Genomic DNA, 24,736 nt, shown 5'->3' with positions numbered 1-24,736 from the left:
GCACTCACGTTTGTACTCGGCCATCAGCCTCTTCAGCGCCGTCCCCGCCATCGTCCGGGCAACAGCTGCGCTGTCCGGCCTCGCCTCCCAAGCGCAGGTCCCTCCCGCCCGCCGCAGGGCTGCTTCCGGGTCGCCGCCGGGGCACGGAAACTCTTCCGGGGCGCGGGGCGCGCCTGCGCAGTGGGGCGGTCGTCCAGGGGAGCGGCGCAGGTGCGGCGGCCGGCCTTTCCCGGCCGCAGGGTCCCGGGGTCCCTACCCCGCGCCAGGGCCTCAGCCACTTTGTGCGTTAACGCCGCTTACGGCGATCCAAATTCCTGTAGGGCCCGGGTCGTCCAGAAAATCCCAGAGCGCGGGCGCCCAGAGAGGAGTATGTATTAACCGCCTGTTACATCATACTGGCAGTGCCTCAGGAAGGTCCGATTAAAGGACCGGGCGGGGGGACAGAACCCGGACCAAGGATGGAGACGGAGGATGGCGGCCTGGGGGACAGGACCCGGACCAAGGATGGAGATGGAGGATGGGGGTCAGGACGGGGACAGGACCTGGACCAAGGATGGAGATAGAGGATGGCAGCCTGGGGGACAGGACGGGGACAGGACCCGGACCAAGGATGGAGACGGAGGATGGCGGCCTGGGGGACAGGACCTGGACCAAGGATGGAGACGGAGGATGGCGGCCTGGAGGACAGGACCTGGACCAAGGATGGAGACGGAGGATGGCGGCCTGGGGGACAGGACCCGGACCAGGATGGAGATGGAGGATGGGGGACAGGACGGGGACAGGACCTGGACCAAGGATGGAGACGGAGGATGGCGGCCTGGAGGACAGGACCCGGACCAAGGATGGAGACGGAGGATGGCGGCCTGGGGGACAGGACCCGGACCAAGGATGGAGATGGAGCATGGGGGTCAGGACAGGGACAGGACCTGGACCAAGGATGGAGATAGAGGATGGCAGCCTGGGGGACAGGACGGGGACAGGACCCGGACCAAGGATGGAGACGGAGGATGGCGGCCTGGGGGACAGGACCCGGACCAAGGATGGAGATGGAGGATGGGGGTCAGGACGGGGACAGGACCTGGACCAAGGATGGAGATGGAGGATGGGGGACAGGACGGGGACAGGACCTGGACCAAGGATGGAGACGGAGGATGGTGGCCTGGGGGACAGGACCTAGACCAAGGATGGAGATGGAGGATGGGGTCAGGATGGGGACAGGACCTGGACCAAGGATGGAGATAGAGGATGGCAGCCTGGGGGACAGGACGGGGACAGGACCCGGACCAAGGATGGAGACGGAGGATGGCAGCCTGGGGGACAGGACCTGGACCAAGGATGGAGATGGAGGATGGCGGCCTGGGGGACAGGACCTGGACCAAGGATGGAGATAGAGGATGGCAGCCTGGGGGACAGGACGGGGACAGGACCCGGACCAAGGATGGAGACGGAGGATGGCAGCCTGGGGGACAGGACCTGGACCAAGGATGGAGATGGAGGATGGCGGCCTGGGGGACAGGACCCAGACCAAGGATGGAGATGGAGGATGGGGGATAGGATGGGGACAGGACCCGGACCAAGGATGAAGATGGAGGATGGTGGCCTGGGGGACAGGACCCGGACCAAGGATGGAGACGGAGAATGGTGGCCTGGGGGACAGGATGGGGACAGGACCTGGGATGAAAGATGGAGATAGAGGATGGTGGTCCAGGGGCAGGGGCTGTAGGCAGGGCAGGCCAACTGCTGGCTGAGCAGATTTCATTAAGGGTGTGTATTTTTTAAATGTATCCCCCCATGAGAAGGGGGATAAAAATCGAAGATCCCACCTGTAGGTTCAAATACACATGTGGCACAGGGCCATTTCAGGGTGACTTTCAGGCCCAACTGCATGAATACTGTACTCTTTGCCACACACAGAGATCCAAGAAGAAGGCATTTGTATGCCTTTGACCACCTTCAGACAGGCTTTAGGTTTGAAAAAGATTGGTGATTGTGGTGGTTTTCCTCTGCATCAGTGTGGCCCCACAGGGAGTCGGGTTTCCCAAGACAGCCTCCATAAAGAGCAGAGCTCCAGTGAGGCCTGAGGGAGCAAAGCAGCAAGACCACCCATCTGCCCGTTGCTTCAGGAGGGACCGACAACTTCCTCCAGCCACCCGCTCAGGCTCCTTGCTTCCCTGGCTTCTCCACAATTGTGTAATGTGTATCGGAATAGTGAGTCCTTTTTTAATATTATTATGGTGGTTCTATTCCCAATTGACCTACTGTGATTTGGTGATCTATTTATGCTTCTCAGAACCCCATTCTTACTGACTTCAAAGAAAGTAAATACATTTAGTACTTTGCAGCTCTGCCATGAAGAGACTTACACACTTTTTTTTTTTTTTAAAGATTTTATTTATTTATTTGAGAGAGAAAGAATGAGAGACAGAGAGCATGAGAGGGAAGAGGATCAGAGGGAGAAGCAGACTCCCCGCTGAGCAGGGAGCCTGATGCAGGACTCAATCCTGGGACTCCAGGATCATGACCTGAGCTGAAGGCAGTCGCTTAACCAACTGAGCCACCCAGGCGCCCCGAGACTTACACACCTTAAAAAAGAAAAGTTTTGGGGCACCTGGCTGGCCCCGTCAGTTAAGCATCTGCCTTCAGCTCAGGTCATGATCCCAGGGCCCCGGGATGAGTCCTGTGTCGGGCTCCCTGCTCAGCGGGAAGCCTGATTCTCCCTCTCCCTCTGCTGCTCCCCCTGCCTGTGCTCTCCCTCTCTCTCAAGTAAAGAAAATATTTTTTTTTAAAGTTTTTACCTCCACAATATTTACATCTACCTACATCCTACACTATTGGACAGAATTTATAACGTTCTGTATAATCTACTAGCATAACATATAATTGTTACTATCTACCTCCTACAACCAGAAAACACATTCCACGAGGGCAAGGGGTTTTTGTCTCATTTGTTCATGGATGCAGCTTGAGTACCTGAGCGTGGCAATCAGTATCTGCTGAACTGAATGAAATTTAACAATGCAAACAAGCCTCCCAAGTATGCATATTTTAGGGTAGAAGCATACAAAAATGTAGTCTAACACTATGTTTTCAGGTAAGTGAGGCCATCCACTGCACAAAGGAAAACAGTCTTACCTTCAAACACCAAAAACCTAGAGAAGCCCAGACTAATGTCCACATTCCTCTGCTTCCAAAATCTAACCTCTCTTTACAGATGACACCCAGGAGAGGAAAGGTGTCATGATGCCGGTTCAGCCCAGCCAAAGGCTGGGAGAGCTCGTGAGCAATGAGAGGAGAAGCCAGGACCCACATGTGTGACCAGCCGTCAGGTGAATACTTACTTTTCCCCAACTAGCCTTAAAATGGCAGTGGTCTCACTGAATGGTCCGCACGGATACGGCACTGTGACGGTATGGCCCCACGGCCAAATGCAGTATTTAATACAAGCCCAGAGACAGAATACCAAACTATATTTACTGTTTACAGTAGCAAAGGACAACAGATCATGTACAAATTGGTGAATAAACAGAACAGAGCCAGCAGACATCCCACCCACGCCCGAACAGCAAAACACAAAGGAAATGCGAACACCTTCAGCAAGATTTCAGGCAAGCAAGAGATGACGGTCATGGTCATGCTCTGTGACTAGAACAAGGCAGCAGTGGGTCCATACACAAAGACAGGAGGAAAACTATCAGTTTAATTGGTACAGATCCCAAAACATCTCACAGAACTGAAATCATATACTAAAGCGTAAGTCCCACACCTATTTGGAAAGCAGCACAGCCCAAATCCGTGAGGGCGACACAGAGTCACCTTTCCATGGGCTCCATGGGTAACATACTTTGAAGCAGGTCTTTCACACAAAAACAAGTGCAAATTCAGCAATACTGAATCTTGCTTTTTTATAGAGAGACCATAATTACTCAGAGGAGGAGAAATCTGAGGCCACAACACCATGACCAAGTGAGACACATGGGGACTGCTTTCTTCTCTATTAAGGGGAAAGGCCCGTTTCTGCGGCCCCAGGCTCCAGGCAGTGGGTGCTGATGCCCAGGGCCACGTTACTGAAGGACCTGCTTATTTTCCTTTTCACCTTTTAAAAAGCATTCCAGTATTTTCCCTTCAACTTTACCATATCCTGAAATGCAATATTAAGCATTTAAAAAACCTGTGCCTATACAAAATAGTAAAAGTTTGTCTCCCATCCCCAAACCGCCCCCAAAACTTGTCCAACAGAAGCACCCCCACTGTGGTGCCATGAGCTCTCGACTGGAATAAGCGGTGTGGGGGCAGGGATCAACCCCTGGGGTCAGATCCCCATCTAGACTAAAAGTGGACATTCAGACCACAAGTTTGGGGGCAAAGTTAGAGGGGAGAAAAAACAAAAATGAAAGCAAAAACAAACCCAAAAACCCTCACAACTCATTTCACCCCAACAAAGACAAGTGTGACTGGCCCGCTTCCAGCTGCAGGCTCCCCCCTGCAGACAGAGTTCTGAGTTGCCCTCACAAAATGTCAGAGAGGGAAGTAATTTTGGTGACTGTCCCCAGGTTTCCGCAGACTCCTTTGTGATGGGTACGGTCACTTGTTCACTCTTCAGCAGATGCAGGGACGACACGGAGGGGACAGAGACAGCCGCTCTGCCACGAGCCTCCCGTCTGCTGCTGGAACACGTCAATGGTGTCCTCGTCCTCCATCTCCAGCTGACCGGGTCATCGGGACCGGCGCGGTGAGAGAGGGGAAAGCGGTTAGTTTCCTCGCCATCCCAGGAATGCAAAATGCCCACCTGAACGGATACGCAGGTTCACTGCACAGTCTTCCTCCCCTTGGAGAACACCGTCCCGACCGCACCTGTGCGCGGCGGCCTCTCCGCGGGTGTGCCATGCGGGGAACGATGCCCAGCTGTGGGTTTCCAGTGAGCCCTATTCATCCACCAAGCAGCACTCACAAAAGCATAGTCAAAGCTAAGGACTTTGATAGAAAAACTAAGCCTCTGGGGACGCCTGCCTGGCTCAGTCAGTAGAGAATGGGACTCGTGATCTCAGGGTTGTAACTTCAAGCCCTACATTGCGTGTACTGATTACCTTAAAATTAATAAAATCTTTAGAAAGAAAACTAAGTCTCATTAAAAAATAAACAAGTGTCTGGGGCGCCTGGGTGGCTCAGTCAGTTAAGCGTCTGCCTTCGGCTCAGGTCATGGTCCCAGGGTCCTGGGATCGAGCCCCGCATCGGGCTCCCTGCTCCGCGGGAAGCCTGCTTCTCCCTCTCCCACTCCCCCTGCTTGTGTTCCCTCTCTCACTGTGTCTCTGTCATATAAATAAATAAAATCTTAAAAAAAATAAAAAGTGTCTAAATTTTTACTGAACACGACACAAAATCCCATTCCACTTAGGAGTATCTAATGAGCGGTGCGGACTCCTGGGGACCAGTAGGACCACACGCTTCACGGTAAGTGCCGCGGGCCGTGCCCGTGGACTCCAAAGCAAGCTACGTCACATGAGGAGGATATGCTAGAGCAAGGGAGCACTGCTGGCTTGCCACTCAGCTCCTTCCCTCTCCTTCAAGACCAGGGTGGGGATGGTGCAAACGTTTCCTGCTGCCGGATTTTTTTCCTGGCTCAGGGGGCGCACAAACATCTACCCCAATCTCTGCCCATTCAGACAGAGACTACCGAGGCTGGAAGCAGGAACATTTCCCAGGGATGCTCTCAGGCTGGGACAGCAGGGCCCCTCCCAGGCTCAGACACCACCCGAGCGGCAGTGAGAATGACGGGCAGGCAGGAGAGCCTGGGTGCTCCTCCAGCCTCCCAACCGCCAGGACCCCTGCAGCCCGGCGCCCCGGGTGAGCGGTGTGAGCCTTCCTGGAGCGGGCGCGCGCACACACAGCCTCTGGCTGTGCGGTCCTGCCACGTGAGCCACTCCGACGGACTCTCACAACGCTGTGCAGGACAGAAAACAGGCATCCCCGTTACAGAGAAGGATGGAGACTCCAAGAGGGTCAGTGGCTCTCGATCGCAAGGTCGCCCAGCTGACAAACGGCAGCAGAGCCGCTGACCTCAGCCTCCTCTTTCCGGGCCCAACGCCCTTCCCCTGCGGTGTGAAGGGAGGTAGCGGGATGGGCGTGTGGTGGGCGGTGGTGAGCAAACACCACGTGACAGTGACGGCGTGTGTGCCTGTCCCTCCCGTCCACACCCCTTGTGCATAAATACCGAAAGGGCACAAGAATCAGGCCAGCAATTTAGCTGCAAATCCGGTGTCCAGATACAAGGGGCGGGCGCCAGGAGAGGTGGCTGGAGCGGGGGGCCCCGGCCCGTGACCCTGGACCCACTGTCAGCACCTGGTCCTCCGCCCCATCCCCCAGCACGCAGGATGAGGTCTGACCAAGTGCATTTGCCTCATCTGGAAAACTGAACTCCAAATTAAAAATTAAATAACCTACTCATTAAAACCATTAAGAAATGTCAAGTATTCTACGTGAGCGCCCTCGGCAGCTTTCGGGTGAGCACGCCCCACGTGGCCGCGACCAGATGCGAGCCGTAGCAGCCCCCGGCGCACGCGGCTGGCTTTCCTACCTGTGCGGGGGTGTCTGTTTCGTTAATTGGCTGCCCGTCAAACCTGAATCTAATCTGTCTCATTGACAAGCCCTGAAAAGAGAAACCGATTATCATTAGATATTTCCAGATAACACATTAATTCCAAAAAATAAAACATTTACCTTAAAGTATCAGAACTCTGAACATACAGACTTATGATCCACTTGATTATAAAAACAGGCCAGCGGGCCTACAATCCACTTCACGTGATGCCCAGCACGGATGCTTCCAGAAGCTCTCACGCATTCCAGCTCCCGGGGTCCTGCCCCGCCCCTCCCCCACTTCCCTCCAGAATCGAGCAGAAGTCCCACACTGTTGGCACGACCGCCCTCTAAGAACTTCCGTGGGAGAAGCCGTCAGGTGACAGTGAGGCCTGGGTCACAGGACCGCGTGCGAGCGGGAAGGAGCCCCCGCCACGGGGCCTGCGGGAGGCCCAGCAGAGCGTCTTCCGTCCAGGAAGGAGCATGTGCAGACTTCCTGCGTCCCGGGCAGGATGAACATGGTCGGGGAAGACAAATATCCCCTCTTAAAAAGCAATTCTGATTCCACTTAAACGGAATAGGCAGGATTAAAACATGCATCTCTGCTCCCTCCTGAAAAGACACCAAAAAATTAAGGCATGACCCCCAGGGACGAAGAGAACAGGAAGGAGAAGGCGGAGAGACAGACATCGCCGCTGGCTGGGAGCTGCAGGGCCGTGGCTACCAGACCCCAAGGTCAGGGTGGGGGTGGGCGCAACAAGGCCTAGAGCCCCCAGAGGCCTGGGGGCTGATTTTGGATGACTGCTTGGAAGCTGACACAAGAAAGGTCCTTTCAGATGCCCAGCTCAAGGCGCCTCCCCCAACCCCAAGAGGGCAGGCACTCTCCCTCCCACGGGCAAAAGATCTACTTTCTGGAGACGTGGACTCTGAGCCCTGGGCTCAGGACACCAGGGACAAGTGACAGCGCCACCGGCCAAGCCCCCTCTCCCCGTCCAGCCGTGCGCCCAGGGCACAGACAGGAGCCTGGGAGGTCCACTTTGGGAAATTTAATGACTCACAGGTTGCAACACCTGCGAGCCCCGCCCCCCCAAAACCACCAAGCCTGGCAGGCCGCCCCACCATGGCTTGTAGGCTCTACGCATGCAGCTTTTCTCCAGCTTTTTGGGATTCATTCTTAGATATGAGCAGTTAACCAAGGACTTGGGGACATGGAAAGAAAGCCTCAAATGCACGAGCCATCCAACCAACGAGGAAGGAAGGAACAGCGGGCACGGGAAGGGAGGGGCCAGAGGACACAGAGAGACACTGGAAATCCTCAGGGAGCCAAAAAACAAGAGATAGTTGCTACTGGGGGAAGGAACCCTCAAAGAATAAGAAAGAACGAAGAAGGTTTGGAAATGGTTTGGAAATTGGAAACTGTGGCAGATGCAAGAGTGTCCACATAAGGTGGGACCAGAAAGTTGAAAGAATCTCCCAGAAAGAAAACCAACAGCAACAACAACCAAGCCCGATGTCAGGTGGGCAGACGCTCCTGAGGGACAGGTCCAGAACAGGGGCTCCAAGGTGCAGGGGCGTTCCAAACACAGGGGACAGGACGGAAGAGGACGTAAGCTGTGTTTCCTCAACTAAAAACAAGTTTCAACCTGGGAAGTGTTCCATTGGTGGAGCCCTTGACCCTTGATCTCGGGGCGGGGGGGGATGATAGTGATATTTCAGGACACAGAGTAAGGTCCCAAAAGCTCTGAGAAGAGCAAAGTTACATCAAAGGACAGAAAATCAGAATGTTACTGCACTTGCCACTCCAACACCAAAAGAACACGACGATGTGATAAATCCAAAAAAAGAAACTGAATTTCAATCTAGAAATGGTCAAGCGTGAAGGTTTATGAAAAGTAAATCACCGTCAGACATGCAATACCTCAAAGACGCTGCATTTTATAGACCTTTTCAGAGCAAGATGCTGGAAGACACGCTCTGCCGAAACGGGAAGATTAATCCAGAAAATACACAGGACGGAGGCCAAAGAAGTCTCCAGAAGGAATGATTCTGAGGTGGTTCTGCGAGGAGAGCCATGCGGCGGGGCAGGAAGGAAGGGGCGGCTGGGACCACAGGGACGTGCCCCCGGGGCAGCGGGTGGAGAACACGGGTGATGAATTCACACAAACACCCGGAAAACCACACACGACCCCCAGACCCCCAGACCCCGATGCAGACAAGAGCCAGACGTGAGGCAGTCCGCCGTGCGCCTCCTCGGCCGCGGCAGAATCCAGCACATCCCGAGCAATCTCCCCGCAGGACGCGGGCAGGAGCGAGCGCGGAGGGCAGTGTCAGCCGCATGTCCACCTTTCTTAGGGGAAAATAACGTCTAAAGCCAAACACGTGAAAAACAAACTGAAACACACCTACGGAGAAAGAGTAAAAGAGCAGCAGTCGCAGAGGAGGGCAGGGAAGGCCTCCGAGAGCAGGTCTGAAAACGGGGGACACGAGGAAGGCACGCAGCTTTCCTACAGGGTTTCTTGTCCCGACAGAAGCCCCAAGGCCGGCACTATGAGAGCCAAGAACGGAACCAGCCGAGCACCAGGATGTGCACAGCACGCGGACACGGGCTGCCTCCCGCTAAGAGGAACCGGGAGCCTCGGAGAAGGGGCCGGGCCGCGCGGACGGACGTGGAGGGCCTCGGGTCCCCGCGTGTGAGAACCCCGGACAGCGAGGGTCGAAGCACCGATGTGTGGGAGACACTGACGACGACGACAGTAAAGGGTCAGGCTGTCACCGGGAGGACGCTGGTGACCCGGCCCGCCGCTACCGCCGCCGATAAGGGAAGGGAAGAATCAAGCACTCTCCGCAACCGAGCTGTGAGGACGGCCGGCCGTGTCTCCACGGACATGTTCCAGCCGCTGCAAGAAGGAACGTGTCCACTACTCTGCAACCCGCGCATCCGAAGGACGCCGCCACACGTGTCCGGCTCCGGAGGAAAAGCAGGCGGTGTGACACGGCTGTGGACACAAGAGCTGACGTGCCGTCAGATGGAAGACCAACCGGAGTGAAAGGAAACAGCCAGCGAGGGGCGTGCGTGCCCGTGCAGACACACGCAACCGCACATGCACGCTCATGCACAGGCGCACTCGTGCACATGCACGCACTCATGCACACACACAGGCACTCGTGCACGTACACTCATGCACACGCACACGCTCATGCATACACACGCACTCGCGCACGTACACTCATGCGCACACACTCGTGCACACGCACGCACTCATGCACACACACGCACTCGTGCACGTACACTCATGCACACGCACACGCTCATGCACACACGCACTCATGCACGTACACTCATGCACACGCACTCATGCGCACGCACGCACTCATTTACACACACAGGCACTCATGCACGTACACTCATGCGCACGCACACTCATGCGCACGCACTCGTGCACACGCACGCTCTCATGCACACACGCACTCGTACACGTACACTCATGCACACGCTCATGCACACACACGCACTCGTGCACTACTCATGCACACGCACACGCTCATGCATACACACGCACTCGCGCAGTACTCATGCACATGCACTTGTGCATGTGCACGTACACTCATGCACACACGCACTCATGCACACACACGCGCTCATGCACACACGCACTCGCGCACGTACACTCATGCACACGCACATGCTCATGCACACGCACTCGCGCACGTACTCATGCACATGCACTTGTGCATGTGCACGTACACTCATGTGCACACACACCCTCATGCGCACTCACTCGTGCACACGCACGCGCTCATGCACACACGCACTCGTGCACGTACTCATGCACACGTTCATGCACACACATGCACTCGTGAACGTACACTCATGCACACGCACACGCTCATGCACACACGCACTCGTGCACGTGCACGTACACTCATGCGCACACACTCATGTGCACGCACTCGTGCACACGCACGCACTCATACACACACACTTGTGCACGTACACTCATGCGCACGCACATGCTCATGCACACACGCACTCCCGCACGTATTCATGCACATGCACTTGTGCACGTGCACGTACACTCATGTGCACAAACACTCATGCACACGCACTCGTGCACACGCACACACTCGTGCACATGTTCATGCCCACACACTCGCATGTACACTCATGCACACGCATTCGTGCACGTGAACTCATGCGCATGCACACGCTCATGCACACACGCACTCGTGCACGTGCATTCATGCACACGCACACACAGTCGTGCACAAGCACTCATGCACGCGCATGCACTCAGGCCCATGTGCACTCATGCGCACACTCATGCACACGCACACACTTCCAGGACAGCAGAGCCTGGAGCAGCTGGGCACCGGCTGCTGTCGCAGAGCCACGGCTCATCGTCAGAGGCACGGGGGCCAGGGCGCGGGGGGGACGCACCTGCCTCTCGCAGTATGCCTTCATCAGCTTGCTCAGAGGGGTGTGTCTCTTGATTTTGAACTGGACCACGGAGCCGTCCTGCCCAGCCACCTTCAGGTTGATGTGGTCGTTCTCTGTCTTCACGCCCTCCTGCAAGCACACACAAGACTGGGTCTCAGCACCCGTCCCCCACGGCCACCGTTCTCACAGGCCCGTCTGTGGGTACCTGCTGGGGTGTCAGAATTTAAAACCAACCAATTCCTACAATTCTCCAGTGGCCCAGAGTCCCTGACACAACTGCTTCGTCTTTACACAGAATGCACTTCCAACTTCTACCCGTTCGGCACACAACACAAATCTACGGTTTTTGGATTATGAATTCAAAGGAATAAATATGCTTAATGACTCTAGAAAATAACCAAAATCTATCTTTGCTTTAAGATGACTCTTCAAACACACCCTCCCAGGGTGCACACACTGACACGGACCGCGAAGAGAAAACGAGACAAGTGTCGTTGACAACTATGAACACGAGGGCCGTGGCCGCGCTCCTCTCAGGCGGTCCCACCCAAGTAGCATTTTTTGCACACTACGTGACGCTCTCAGAGCTCCTGAGCAATCAGAATTGGGGTTTCTCAGCACCTGGAAGCACATCTGGAATCGAAGCAAGACGCTGATGTCCGGGAGCAGCGGGCCACCTGGGGCTCCTCTGCCCGAGCTGGTTTCCAGGAGGCACGCCCACGGCGGGTCCTGTGGGCACAGGGCCGTCTCATTTATCCAGCACTGTCTGGGAAGACAGGAATCCTTTATTTTGAACAAAATGAGAAAGCTGGCCCGAGTCCTTTTGAAAATAAAGTCTGACGTAAACTGTGTTTGCACATCCTCCTGCGGGCCCTGCAGGGTGGGGACCCGTGGGGCTGACCTCCGCGCTCAGCCCATCTGTAGCGCCCCACAGCTGCTTCCCTCCCCCCCGGCACTGCCCGTGCACCTGGGCTCCTGGGGACACGGAGAGCTGGGCGAGAAGCGGCCCCGGAGGCAGGACTCCAGCAGCACGGCAGAAAGGGGACCAGCTGGGGCACGCTGCGGCCGGGGCTGTGGCAGGCGCGCAGACACCAGCTGGCGCCCTCCGTCTCCGGGACATGGACTCCGCTGTGGGCAACAGGGCCTTGCACGCGGGGTGCTCCGTGACCCGAGGCCAGCGTGGGGCTGGGGCGCTCATTCCCCAGAGACGAAGGATGCATTTGTTGGGCTTTTTTTTTTTTTTCAAATAAAGGTTTTATTTTGGAATAACTGTACATTTCCAGAAGAGGAGCAGGCAAACCAGAGCTGGGGCTTCCCTGACGTTAGCGGCCCACGCGCCACACTCTGTCCGTGCACCTGCGAGGCCTGCACGCTGCCGCCCTGCCAACCCGACATTTCACCGGTGTTTCCGCTAACAGCCTTTTTCTCCCCCAGGATCCAATCCAGGCTACCACACTTATATCCATTTAGAGATAGGATTTTTTTTTTTTTTCAATTTGTGTTAAAATACACATAACAGGGGCGCCTGGGTGGCTCAGTCGTTAAGCGTCTGCCTTCGGCTCAGGTCATGGTCCCAGGGTCCTGGGATCGAGTCCCGCATCGGGCTCCCTGCTCAGCGGGAAGCCTGCTTCTCCCTCTCCCTCTCCCCCTGCTTGTGTTCCCTCTCTCGCTGTGTCTCTCTCTGTCAAATAAATAAATAAATAAAATCTTTTTAAAAAAATACACAACATAAAATCTACTCTCTAACCACTTTTGGCTGGTACTACATACAGACGTAATGTCCTACAACCTTCCCCACGTCCATCTCTAGAACCCTATTCGTGCTGCAGAACTGAAACTCTGTGCCCACTGAACCCTGACTCCCTTCTGTCCACCCCCCCCCAATTCTCTGTCTGTATGATTTTGACTCCTCTAGGCATCTCATAAAAATGGATCACACAGTGTTTGTCCTTTTGGGGCTGGCTTATTTCACTCAGCATGACGTCCTCAAGGCCCAAACACGGTATACCGGTGTCAGTGTTAACGTCCTTCCGCTGTACGGGTGGGCCACGTTTCGTATGTCCGTTCCCCTGTCTTCATCTGTCCGTGGACACCTGCGTTATTTCCATATTGTAGCTGTTATGAGTAATGCTGCAGTGAGTGTGGGTGAACAAGTATCTCTTGGAGACCCTGCTTTCAGTTCTTTGGGGCAAATACCCAGAAGTAGGATTGCAGCTCCATATGGTAATTCTATTTTTAATTTTTGTAGGAACACCCATACTCATTCTCCAGTGACTGCACCAGTTTACATTCCCGCCAACAATGTGCAGGCTCACTGGTGTGTCTGTTTCTGGTTTTGGAGAGCACCCATCCCCATCGCTGTAGTTCTGGTTTGTACTTCTCTATTCGTGACACTGAGCATATCCCACGGGCTTGGTGGCCATTGGTGCACCTTCCCTGGAGAAATGTCTGTTCAAGAGCTTCATCCATTTCTGAATAAAGTTTTTTTGTTCTTGAGTTTGAGGAGCACCCTATGTATTCTGGATATTAATCCATGATCAGACCCGTGATTTGCAAAGATTTTCTCCCACTCTGTGGGTGGCCTCTGACTGTGTGGACAGCGTCTCTCGATGCACAAAACGTTACATTCTCAAGTAGTCCAGTTGATGGTTTCTGGTGTCCCATCCAAGAAATCACCGCCAAGTCGTGTCCTCCATTCTCCCCTAAGAGTTTCATTGTCTTAGGTCTTACATTTCGGTCCCTGATCCAGCTTTTTGTATGTGGTGTGAGGTAAGGGTCCAACTCCATTCTTGTGCATGTGGATAGAGAATGCATTTGCTTTTTTAACAAAAAGGTATGAATGTGTCAAGACAGACAGATACGGGGACTAGAAGGCAGAGCAAATAGATACCCAGGGCAGTGGCTGGAGACCAGGGCGGGAAGGTGGCAGGAGAAGTCAGGAGGACGCGGGGGGCGGGGGCTGGCGCTGGCAGGGAACTCAGAAGACCCTCTCCCTAACGGAAGGAGGGCAAGAACAAATGGCCTGTCCCAGACACCTGGTGAGTTCCTAGTAAACAAGGAAACAAAGACCACAAACCCCTAAGGTCACCCCCTGCGTCAGCTATGCAATGGAGGGACACTGCTTTCCCAACTGATGCCCAAGGTTTTCTTCCCATCACCATGAGGCCTGCAGTGCGCCCCTACCCTCCCTCCAGGCTCGGGAGGCCCAGGCTCTCCTCAGTTCAGAAGTAGTGCAAACAGGTTTACTCAACTGAACCTGGAAGCACACGGAGGTTGACCGCATACCCGTTCAGCTGGGGGACCCTGAGCTCAGGAGTGCTGCTCCCATCTCACTGTACTGAAACTTCACTGAAAGGAAGCCACGGAGAAAAGCCCAAAGGCAAGTATACTTAGCCAGGATGAGCCATCCACCTGAGCTGGGGACGTGGCCTAAGGCCGGCCCGGTAAAAGCAGAGAGCTCCAACTACGTCTACCATGAGGAGGCTGCGCTGGCGCGCGGCCTGTCCTGAAACCACAGCAAGCAGAGTGCAAGCTTCCACAGGGCCTGACTGGGGCCTCCGTGCCCTGGGCTCCATGAGGGTCCAGCCAGCCCCAGCTCTGCCTCCTGTGCTTGCTGAGGGCGCACCGGGCTCCAGCCTCAGTGTGGAGGGCAATGGGGAGGCCATGGGTAAGGGGGGCGCAATGGAGGACAGCGATGGGGAAGCCATGGGTAAGGGGGGCGCACACCAGAGGACAGAGATGGGGAGGCGATGGGTAAGGGGGGTGCACACCGGAGGACAGAGATGGGGAGGCGATGGGTAAGGGGGGTGCACACCAGAGGACAGAGATGGGGAGGCGATGGGTAAGGGGGGTGCACACCGGAGGACAGAGATGGGGAGGCGATGGGTAAGGGGGGCGCACACCAGAGGACAGAGATGGGGAGGCGCTGGGTAAGGGGGGGGTGCACACCAGAGGACAGAGATGGGGAGGCGATGGGTAAGGGGGGCGCACACCAGAGGACAGAGATGGGGAGGCGATGGGTAAGGGGGGTGCACACCGGAGGACAGAGATGGGGAGGCGATGGGTAAGGGGGGCGCAATGGAGGACAGCGATGGGGAAGCCATGGGTAAGGGGGGCGCACATCGGAGGACAGAGATGGGGAGGCGATGGGTAAGGGGGGTGCACACCGGAGGACAGAGATGGGGAGGCGATGGGTAAGGGGGGCGCAATGGAGGACAGCGATGGGGAAGCCATGGGTAAGGGGGGCGCACATCGGAGGACAGAGATGGGGAGGCGATGGGTAAGGGGGGTGCACACCGGAGGACAGAGATGGGGAGGCAATGGGTAAGGGGGGGCGCACACCAGAGGACAGAGATGGGGAGGCGATGGGTAAGGAGGGCGCACACCAGAGTACAGAGATGGGGAGGCGATGGGTAAGGGGGACGCACACCGGAGTACAGAGATGGGGAGGCCATGGGTAAGGGGGGGCGCACACCAGAGGACAGAGATGGGGAGGCCATGGTAAGGGGGGGCGCACACCAGAGGACAGAGATGGGGAGGCGATGGGTAAGGGGGAGCGCACACCAGAGGACAGAGATGGGGAGGCGATGGGTAAGGGGGGGGCGCACACCAGAGGACAGAGATGGGGAGGCGATGGGTAAGGGGGAGCGCACACCAGAGGACAGAGATGGGGAGGCGATGGGTAAGGGGGGGGCGCACACCAGAGGACAGAGATGGGGAGGCCATGGTAAGGGGGGGCGCACACCAGAGGACAGAGATGGGAAGGCGATGGGTAAGGGGGGGGCGCACACCAGAGGACAAAGATGGGGAGGCAATGGGTAAGGGGAGGCGCACACCAGAGGACAGTGATGGGGAGGCGATGGGTAAGGGGGGGCGCACACCAGAGGACAGAGATGGGGAGGCGATGGGTAAGGGGAGGCGCACACCAGAGGACAGAGATGGGGAGGTGATGGGTAATGGGGGGCGCACACCAGAGGACAGAGATGGGGAGGTGATGGGTAAGGGGGGGCGCACACCAGAGGACAGAGATGGGGAGGCGATGGGTAAGGGGGGGCGCACACCAGAGGACAGAGATGGGGAGGCGATGGGTAAGGGGGGGCGCACACCAGATGACAGAGATGGGGAGGCGATGGGTAAGGGGGGGCGCACACCGGAGTACAGAGATGGGGAGGCGATGGGTAAGGGGGGCGCACACCAGAGGACAGAGATGGGGAGGCGATGGGTAAGGGGGGGCGCACACCAGAGGACAGAGATGGGGAGGCGATGGGTAAGGGGGGCACACACCAGAGGACAGAGATGGGGAGGCGATGGATAAGGGGGGGGGGCGCACACCGGAGGACAGAGATGGGGAGGCGATGGATAAGGGGGGCGCACAACGGAGTACAGAGATGGGGAGGCGATGGATAAGGGGGGCCGCACACGAGAGGACAGAGATGGGTAAGGGGGGCGCGCACTGGAGAAGAGATGGGAAGGCCATGGGTAAGGGGGGGGCGCACACCGAGGACAGCGATGGGGAGGCGATAGGTAAAGGCGAGCGCACCGGAGGACAGAGATGGGGAGGCGATGGGTAAGGGGGGGCGCAATGGAGGACAGAGATGGGGAGGCCATGGGTAAGAGGGGGCGCACACTGGAGGACAGAAATGCGGACGCAATGAATGGGGGGGTGCGCACACTGGAGGACCCGGTGGAGGGCTGCGCAGACATCCCGCGGGCGAGGGCGCAGCAGGACCAGGGTTGCGGCGCGCGCCTGCGGGTCCCCAGCGTGCCCCTCTCAGCGCCCTGCGAGGACAGAGTGGGGCTCTGAGGACGCCGCCGGGCGGATGCGCGGACCGCGGGTGGCGGGAGGGGCAGCAGTGGGGTAAGATATCGGCGAGAAAGATCTGGGAGAGGCGTGGCCAGGGAAAGAAAGGGGTGGTGAGGTCAAGGGCAAGGCTAGGGAAAGGTCCCAGAACAGGGTCGCGGTGGGGGTAGGAGGCGGGTGACTCTGGAGGTGGCCAGGGGTCCCGGAGATAGCGGGTCCCGTCAGGAAGAGCCCCGGCGGGGAGGGTCCGGCCAGGGGCTGCCCTGCCCGCGCCCTCCAAGTGCCGCGTCCCCCAGACACCCGCGCGCCCCCCACCGCTGCGTCCTGGGTCCGCCCCAGCGGGACTCCGCGGAGGGACAGGGCGGGGCTTAGCCGAGGGGCGGGACCCGGGCCGTCAGGGCGGAGCCTGGGTGGGGCGAGGCGCGCCGCGGGGGGCGGAGCCGGGGGGGCGGGCGGGGCCGGGGCGGGGCCAGAGGCGGGGCGGAGCCGGGGCGGGGCGCGCCGCGGGGCGGAGCCGGGCAGGAGGGGGAGGGGAGCGGCGTGCGGGGGGAGGGGCGGGAGGCCCAGGGCGCGGGGCAGCCCCGCAGACACCGCCTATCCCCTCGAATCCCGAGGTCGCGGAGGGCTCCGGGCGCGGGCCGGGCTGGGCCGGGCCGGGGGGGGGGACGGCGGAGACGGCGCGGGCGCGGGGCCGACCTAGGGGCCCCGGCCCGCGCCCTCCGGCCCTTACCTTGGGCTTCTCCTCGGACATGGTTGCGCGCGGCGGCGGGAGGCGGCGGCGGGGAAGCAGGCAGCGCCGGAGCGGGCGAGTCACGCTCTCGGCCCGCCGCTCTCCCGCCGCAACTGCTCGCGGGGCCGCGCTTTGCCCCCCAAATCCCTGCGCGCCGGTTGGCTGCCGTGAGGTCACGTGGCGGGCGCGCGTGCACGAGGCGCGCGCCCTAGGTGGCGGGTGCGCGCTCGACCGGGCCCGAGGTTCCTGGTGGTTGGAAATGCGTCACGGGGCGGGCCCGCGACTTGCGGCGGGCCCGACAGCGGGGGCGCTCAGGGCACGAGAGGCCCGGAGGTGCGCACGGGAGGGGCGTGCGCTCAGGGCCCCAAGGGACCCCGGGGGCGCTCGGGACAGCGAAGGGGTGGGGGTGGGGGGAATACAGCTTCAGAGGCCCTCAGGGCACCAAGGGGCCTGGGGGTGCAAGTAGGACCAGGGGCCGCTCAGGGACCCAGAGGCACACAGGGAAGGGGAAGTGGGGACAGCAGGGGCCATTCAGGACACTGAGGGGCCCAGGGGCACACAGGGAAGAGGCGGTGCTCAGGACATCCAGGGGCCCAGGGGGTCGCTCCTAGGTGGGCGTCAGGGACAAGGATGGGCAGGTTATCTTTGGGCCGAAGCAGGGCCTGTCCACCTTCTCGCTGCCCTAGCCCATCGACCTGGTCCCTCACCTGCTTCTGCTCAGCCAGCCAAGCCCAGGCACGCCCACTCGTCTCTCGGGTGGAGTGCGATTTTCAGAGGAAAAGAAAACCGAAGGCCAGTGTGGTGAACCATCTCTGGCGGTCACAGGGGACCCGGTGAGTGAGTGCTGCCTCAGAAGGCAACCCCACTCCTGGAAAAGGCTGCATTGGCCCTCAGGAGGAGCCTCCTGCCCAGTCAGGAGGAACTGCAGGTGAAGGAAGGTGGTCGGGGCTGCCCCGCCTGTCAGCTCCGTCCGCTAGGGACAGCTCGCACGTGTTCCTTTAGCACGCCCGCGGGATCTCCAAAGCCTGGGCCCTTCACCAGAGCGCCAGGCGGACAGAGCCCTGTGGAAGGCCTTCTCCGCCTGGCCACTTGTCCCTGGCTGGAGCCAGGCTTCTGTCTCAGCTGCCTCCCCTGCCCCTTTGCCAGTCCCGATCAAGGCCGCCTGAGCCTGATGAGTGGAAGCCAAGCACCTGCCAGGGGGCTGGGGGGATGGGTGCAGGAGGCTGTGTTGTGACTGCCTTCCTGAAGTTTCTGGAACACGCACTACACAATAGAAACCAAGCACCTAGAGAATCTGAATAACACTATTAATTACATATTAGGTCTCTCAGAGAACGTCATTAAGTTGTAAGAAATCATACAGGGGAGGGTTCTGCCTGGGATGCAGAAAGCTGGAACAAGGGGCTCCTGGGTGGCTCAGTCGGTTAAGCGTCTGCCTTAGCCTCAGATCATGATCCTGGAGTCCCGGGATCGAGTCCCGCATCAGGCTCCCTGCTCAGCGGGGAGTCTGCTTCTCCCTCTGACCCTCCCCCCTCTCATGCTCTCTCTCATTCTCTCTCTCAAATAAATAAAAATCTTAAAAAAAAAAAAAAGAAAGCTGGAACAATAATTATCCCAAGAAAACAAGAGAAGCTGGGAAACCTATAAAACCATAGCTTTTCTTAAACTGTCAGAGAGCTGGGATTGCAGCTTTGCCATCCTTAAGTTCCAGCCCCTCTAATCAGTTTGGGAAGATATTTTTCTGGGTCTAAGAATCTGAGCTTGAAGTCTTTGAAGGTGTCCCTTCATTGTCTTCACTCAGAATACATCCTGGGCCTAGCCCTCTGGAGGTCTGTCCCTGGAGAGGAAACGGGGTCCCTGTAAAAGTCCACCCAGATCCAAGGACACGAGGCCTGCCTAGAGGTGGGGCTGGACGAGGGCAACCTGCCCCCCCCACCACACACACACACACACACACACACACACACACACACACCACCCCCACCCCACCCACCCCCCATGCCGGGACAGCCAGACCAAGGAATAAGCTGGGTGCTCCGTGCTGCATCTCAGGGAGCCCGAGGTGGGGGTGCACCAGGGAGGCCTGGAGCCGAAGGTGGAGCAGGAACATTGAGAAACTGCTTCCAGCAAACCAGCCTCGACCCTCAGCACAAGGTGATGCCAGAGGGATTTGTGTCAGTGGACACAGTGAAGAAACCACAACCACAAAACCCAGACCCAGTCGCCTCCCAGCCTCCAGACTCAACGCAGGCAGCCACACTGGGGAGGAGCGCCGTTTTGAGATAGCAATAACCAGTAACCTCAGTCTCTGCGGTCCTACGGACAATCTCTGTCTTTCGGTCAATGATTACAAGACACACACACGAAGGAAGAGACCCACAATCCAGACAGGAAAATCAACAGAACCAGACTCAGAGAGGACTTAGAAGCTAGGATTGTCTGGCAGGATTTGTGTTCAGCTCTGGTGGGAAAGGTCAGCAACGTGAAGGAAAAGGTGGGGTGTCCCAGCACAGGGATGGAGACCGGAAGTGGAAATGCTAGAAAGAAAGAACAGCGCCACGCAGATGAAGAATGCCTTCAACAGGCTCAGGAACACAGTCAACACAGACAGGAAAGAATCCCTGAACTTCTCTATGAGTCCAGAAATCACCCAAACTGAAACAAAGAGGGGAAACAGGGGGGAACCAAGAGAAAAGGGCAAACAAAAGCCCTGGAATAAATCATTTCAAACAGTCTGACGTGCGTCGCTGGGGTAGCAGAAGAGAGAAGGGGCAGAAGAAAGATCTGCAAAACTAATGGCTAAGGGTTTCCTAACAATAAGGATAGCACGGCACAGACCCGAATTCAGGAAACCAGCCGGGATTTATACCTAAACGAGGCACACCTGTCCCAGCCAGCAGACACCAAACACAAAGAAAACATCCCGGAGGCAGGCAGGGACCCACACGCAGTGCGCCTGTCACAGAAACCGTGCCAGCCAGAAGACAATCCACCAAAACGTGGGCCACAGCACGAGGAGCAAGCTTCCAGCGCCGGGTTCTCAGCTTCGGCTCTGCGTTAGAGTCATGGGGAGCATTTGGGGGAAAATGCTCATGGACCCATGAAATCTGGAGGTGGGGTCTAGCATTGGTGGGCTTAAAAATTCCTTGGGCCACCATGGAGACTCACCGGTGTGGGTGTGGAGGAAAAGCCCGAGGCTCCCGGAGTCGGGTGCGGAGCAGGTCTATCATGGGCAGCCTGCCCCTCAGCCACGGTCAGGACGCTCCAGGCAGCACGTGGCTAAGGAGTCGCAGGCCAGAGCTGTTGCGATGGAACTGGGTCACCTGCTCTCAGTGGGGACGAGGTGGCCCTGGTGTGGTGGGTGCCAAATACCAGAGTAAGTCACCCAGGGGGAGAGGGAATCAGAATTCTTTGAGCCGTGGCAGTTGTGAAGGCTCCTCGATCGCAGGGACCCTCGGAAGGGAATCAACGCAGAGCTAAGCTATGAGGACAATTCCAGGTCTGTTGGGCAAAATCCCAGCTTGAGCCACCATAATGGGGACCCCTGACCTCCTCCCCGTTTCTAGGGCTGGTCAGGATGGACCCTGTCATTTAGGCACACATATAGACCATGAATGGGCTCCTAAGCCTTCCCCAGAGGGACCTGTGGCCATTTTCAAGGGTCACGGTGTCCCGGAGCAAAGCCAGGTATTCTATCCTGGCTCTGCAGAGACCCCAGTCAGCCACGGAGGTCCACGGGTCAGAGAAGAGGTCTTGCCCCAAATCCAGCTCACAGTGGGCCTAGTGGGAACCAGAGGCCCCAGACAGTCCCCTCACTGGCTGCGGTTGTAGAAAGAGCAGATAGGGGGCGCCTGGGGGGCTCAGTCGGTTAAGCATCCTACTCTTAATTTCGGTTCAGGTCATGATCTCAGGGTCATGGAACTGAGCGTCCCATCGGGCCCTGCGCTCAGCACAGAGTCTGCTCCTCTCTCTCTCTCTCTAATATACAAATAAATAAATAAAATCTTAAAAAAAAAAAGGATGGATGGGCCCTAACGCAGTGTGACTGGGGTCCTACAAGAAGAGAGGTGGACACAGAGGGGAGGCAGCTGTTTCCTGGCCAAGAGCGGCTCAGGACGAGAGGCCTGCCCACCCCTTCACGGGGGACCGCCAGCTGCCGGCACCACCAGGAGCTAACGTCTGCCGTTTAAATCCCCACCAGGTTGTGGGATTTTGTTGCAGCGGCCGAAGCACCCCCATACACCCCACAGGGCTGGCTGCCGCGGAAGCCAGGAGGGCTGGGAGAACCGCTGTGGGCCGTCCAGCACTCTCCGGGCGGTGGTGCCCACGGCCCAGCCCAGGCCGCACCCGTCTCCCCTACTCCTGCCAGCAAACACACCCCGAAGCCTTTGCCTCACACGGCTGGGAGGCAGAATGCCTCCACGTGGACCTCAGGGTGGGTGGACTTTTCCACGGTTATCAGGCAGAGGGGATGGTGACATCACCCTGAGCTGGGGACAGGAGAAGGCTGGATCCTTAGTTGGCACCTATGTGCCCGGGGGCAGGGGCTGAACCCTTCCCCACTCGGGGCAGCCACATGGGTGCCTTCCTAGGGATCTGGCTGCGGGGACATGTCGGAATGTCCCTCCAGGTTGGACGGTCACGATGCACTGAGCACCACGAAGGGTGGGCTGCCACACTCAGTGGGTCTCTTGGACTTTGGAGGTCACCTGGTCCACACGTGGGTGTGCCGCTCTGGCCCACATATGGGAACCTCCTTCAGGCTTCCACCCCTGAGAGGGGCCTGGAGCTGCCTGCCCTGGGCTGGTCACCAGCGGACCCTGCCGTATGGGACACCTGTGCGTCTTCAGGCAGGTCCCAGGAGAAGAACCACACAGAGACCATCTCTCGTCCTTGTGAGGAACGCTTTGCCCTCTGGTGACAGCCATTCTCCCCGCTCCTCGCTTGCTAGTGGGCACTGGGGCCCGAAGGGGCGCTCCCTTCCCAGACTGCTCATCACGAGTACCTGACCCACCAGTCAGCAAGTGCACGTGTGCTCGGGGTCAGGAGGAACGGGACCCAGCCCCGCACACTCCCTTAGCCCTTGAGGCTCAAAGGTCCTGTTGGCTCGATGTCCCACCTCCAGGCCCAGTGGCAGCAGCATCACCCGCCCCAGGCAGGGGTCATGTCCTTCCAGCTCGGATGTTGGGGCGGTGCGGTCGACGCACTGAATTGGAGCCCTAACCTTGGGGGCTCCCCGAGTCACTCCGCAGCCCACCCACGGGAAACATGGTCCCGGGGTGGAGTGCGGGACCACAGAGCCCCGAGAGGAGCCCCCACCACACACATACCGCTCTGAGATTTCATGGGGGAGCCTTTTCCTCTCCCAACCAGCCCGCCTCCCCACAGCAGACTCGGGAACTGCCTGTTTGAGGTGATGCTAACACACTGTCATAAAGCCGACTCAGCCGTGCGGGGGACCGAACGCCTGGGCTTCGGGCATGGCCAGCGCCACCTGCCGGTCTGACCCCTGCAGCTCAGCGTCACGGGGACACCTGCACAGAAGCTGTGCTGGGGACAAAGGACAGGCAGGGGTGCAGACCACAGCTCACGGACCTCCCCAGAGAGACGGGACCAGAGGCCGCAAGCAGGTGACGTGGGTGTGGACGTCCGGTGCATCCAGCCGGTGCTGGTGGCATCCCAGAGAGCTGGGACTCAACAGCCCAACGGCCAGGTCATGGGCCCACAGCCCAACGGTTCTCACTGGAGCGGCCAGTCCTCAAACCATCAGCTGGGCCACAGGGTCCCAAGGGTCCACGCTCAGGCATTGCCCACTGTCCCTCCCTGTCCAGTTGGCCGTGACGTGCCCGTGCCGGAAGCACCTCAGGACAGCCCCCCTCCTGGATGCCCAGACCCAGGCCACCTGCTCGTGGCCTCTGACCCAGCCCCGCTCCAGAGCCCCTTTTTTCTGGTGTTTCGTCCTTGAAATGGGCCGCGACAGAGAGCAGCCACCCACTGGCTCTCCGGGAGACTTCACGTGTGAATCTGGTCATGCCTAGAGGAGACACACGGTGGCCATCCTGACAGGCCTCTTCTGATCTGGGAACCAGCCTTGTCCTCTCCCCCGCCACCCACCCCCTCCCAGTACATCCCCGCTTGCCTGGACACCGGCAGTTCCCCAGCCGGATTCTTTGTCTCTGTTCCTGCCCAGGCCTGGAAGGTCCTGGAGACCCTCCACTTGCATGAAGTGCCCCACATGAGCACCATCCCACTGCACTGGGGACTTGGGACCAGCCCAAGCAGATCCCAGGGGGTGACTTGGAGGTGAGGGTCACAGGCAGAGCCGTTATCTGCCGCCGGGCTCCTGTGGGTAGATGGTGGCAGGCCCCACGATGGAGGGATGCTCATGTCCAGGCCTGTCCCCCACACCAGGCTGCTGCCCACATATCCCTCTCCCCTCTCCTAGGGTTCTTGGGACATGTCTGAAGGATGAATGCACATCTCCAGAGGAAGCAAGTCCAAGAGAAGCTTCTTTCGGGACCCTTCACTAAGTCATGCTGAGAGACTGGGGAGCCACCTGGAAAAACATACAATTAGATTCATATTTTACATTGCACCAATGAAAATTTCCAGAGAGATGAAAAACTCTGATGTAAAATCAAAATTATAAAAGCACTAGGGGCACCTGGGTGGCTCCATCGGTTAAGCATCCAACTCTCAGTCTCAGCTCAGGTCTTGATCTCGGAGTTGTGAGTTCAAGCCCCACCGTGGGCTCCACGCTGGGCATAGAGCCTACTTAAAAAAATTTTTTTTAAAGGCACTGGAAAAAACATAGACAATGTATGTTCATAATTTTGGAATGAAGAAAGGCCAAATAGAACCACCAAAAAAGCCATAAAGGAAGACTGACGTTTGCCTACATAGAAATACAAAATTTCTTCATGATAAAAGCATTTGTGAAATGAATGGATGGATGGATGCAGGTGGGTCAATGGATGCATGGGTGGGTGAATAAGTAAGTGAGTGCATGGGTGGATGAATAAATGGATGGGTGGGTGGGTGGATGGATGAGTGACGGAGGGATGGGTGGATGGATGGGTGGGTGGGTGGATGAGTAGATGAATGAATGGATGGGAGGTAGGGGGTAGATGGTAGTGGACAGATGGGTGGATGGATGGATGGATGGATGGGCAGATGGATAAGTGGATGGGTAGGT

General features: G+C 57.8%; 2 protein-coding genes and 2 long non-coding RNA genes across 7 annotated transcripts in view; 1 reads left to right on the top strand and 3 right to left on the bottom strand.

The window, feature by feature from the left end:
* UBE2G2 (ubiquitin conjugating enzyme E2 G2) overlaps window positions 1–147 on the bottom strand; it is a 43,122-nt gene extending 42,975 nt beyond the window's left edge. For 2 of the 3 annotated variants that reach the window (XM_078066480.1, XM_036112727.2), the window contains exon 1: window positions 9–147. In XM_078066480.1, coding sequence (XP_077922606.1) covers window positions 9–51 — 43 coding nt within the window. In that variant the 5' untranslated portion in view covers window positions 52–147. The remainder of the gene's footprint in view (window positions 1–8) is intronic. The other variant, XM_036112728.2, reaches the window with a different exon arrangement.
* Window positions 148–156: 9 nt separating this feature from the next.
* On the top strand, window positions 157–5,100 carry LOC118548721 (uncharacterized). Its single transcript, XR_004923718.2, has 3 exons — window positions 157–367; window positions 3,212–3,326; window positions 4,601–5,100. It is a non-coding gene; the product is annotated as an uncharacterized LOC118548721 (long non-coding RNA).
* SUMO3 (small ubiquitin like modifier 3) lies at window positions 3,451–17,698 on the bottom strand. 2 transcript variants are annotated; one of them, XM_078066541.1, is made up of 5 exons: window positions 17,542–17,690; window positions 11,633–11,740; window positions 11,012–11,140; window positions 6,572–6,643; window positions 3,451–4,703 (listed from the first exon to the last, which is right to left on the bottom strand). In XM_078066541.1, exons 1-5 carry the CDS (start codon window positions 17,560–17,562, stop codon window positions 4,590–4,592), a joined length of 444 nt encoding a protein of 147 aa, XP_077922667.1. In that variant the 5' UTR covers window positions 17,563–17,690; the 3' UTR covers window positions 3,451–4,589. The 2 variants fall into 2 exon arrangements, with proteins under 2 accessions (XP_077922667.1, XP_035968624.1); XM_036112731.2 differs by lacking the exon at window positions 11,633–11,740 and having other exon boundaries at window positions 17,542–17,698.
* On the bottom strand, window positions 6,693–11,005 carry LOC144381071 (uncharacterized). Its single transcript, XR_013445537.1, has 2 exons — window positions 10,173–11,005; window positions 6,693–10,093 (listed from the first exon to the last, which is right to left on the bottom strand). It is a non-coding gene; the product is annotated as an uncharacterized LOC144381071 (long non-coding RNA).
* Window positions 17,699–24,736: the final 7,038 nt, after the last annotated feature.

The sequence above is a fragment of the Halichoerus grypus genome, chromosome 1, assembly GCF_964656455.1.
Source record: "Halichoerus grypus chromosome 1, mHalGry1.hap1.1, whole genome shotgun sequence".
Lineage (NCBI taxonomy): Eukaryota > Metazoa > Chordata > Mammalia > Carnivora > Phocidae > Halichoerus > Halichoerus grypus.
The sequence above is the reverse complement of the archived record's forward strand: the minus strand, read 5'-3'. Positions and strand labels throughout refer to the sequence as shown.

Coding starts and splice junctions, on each gene's coding strand:
- SUMO3 (XM_078066541.1), bottom strand. CDS start 17,562: ATGTCCGAGGAGAAGCCCAAG. Junction 11,741..17,541: donor TGTCCGAGGAGAAGCCCAAG/GTAAGGGCCGGA, acceptor CTGTGCCCACAG/GACCCGCCGTGGGCGTGCCT. Junction 6,644..11,011: donor AGGCATACTGCGAGAGGCAG/GTGCGTCCCCCC, acceptor TTCTCTTTTCAG/GGCTTGTCAATGAGACAGAT.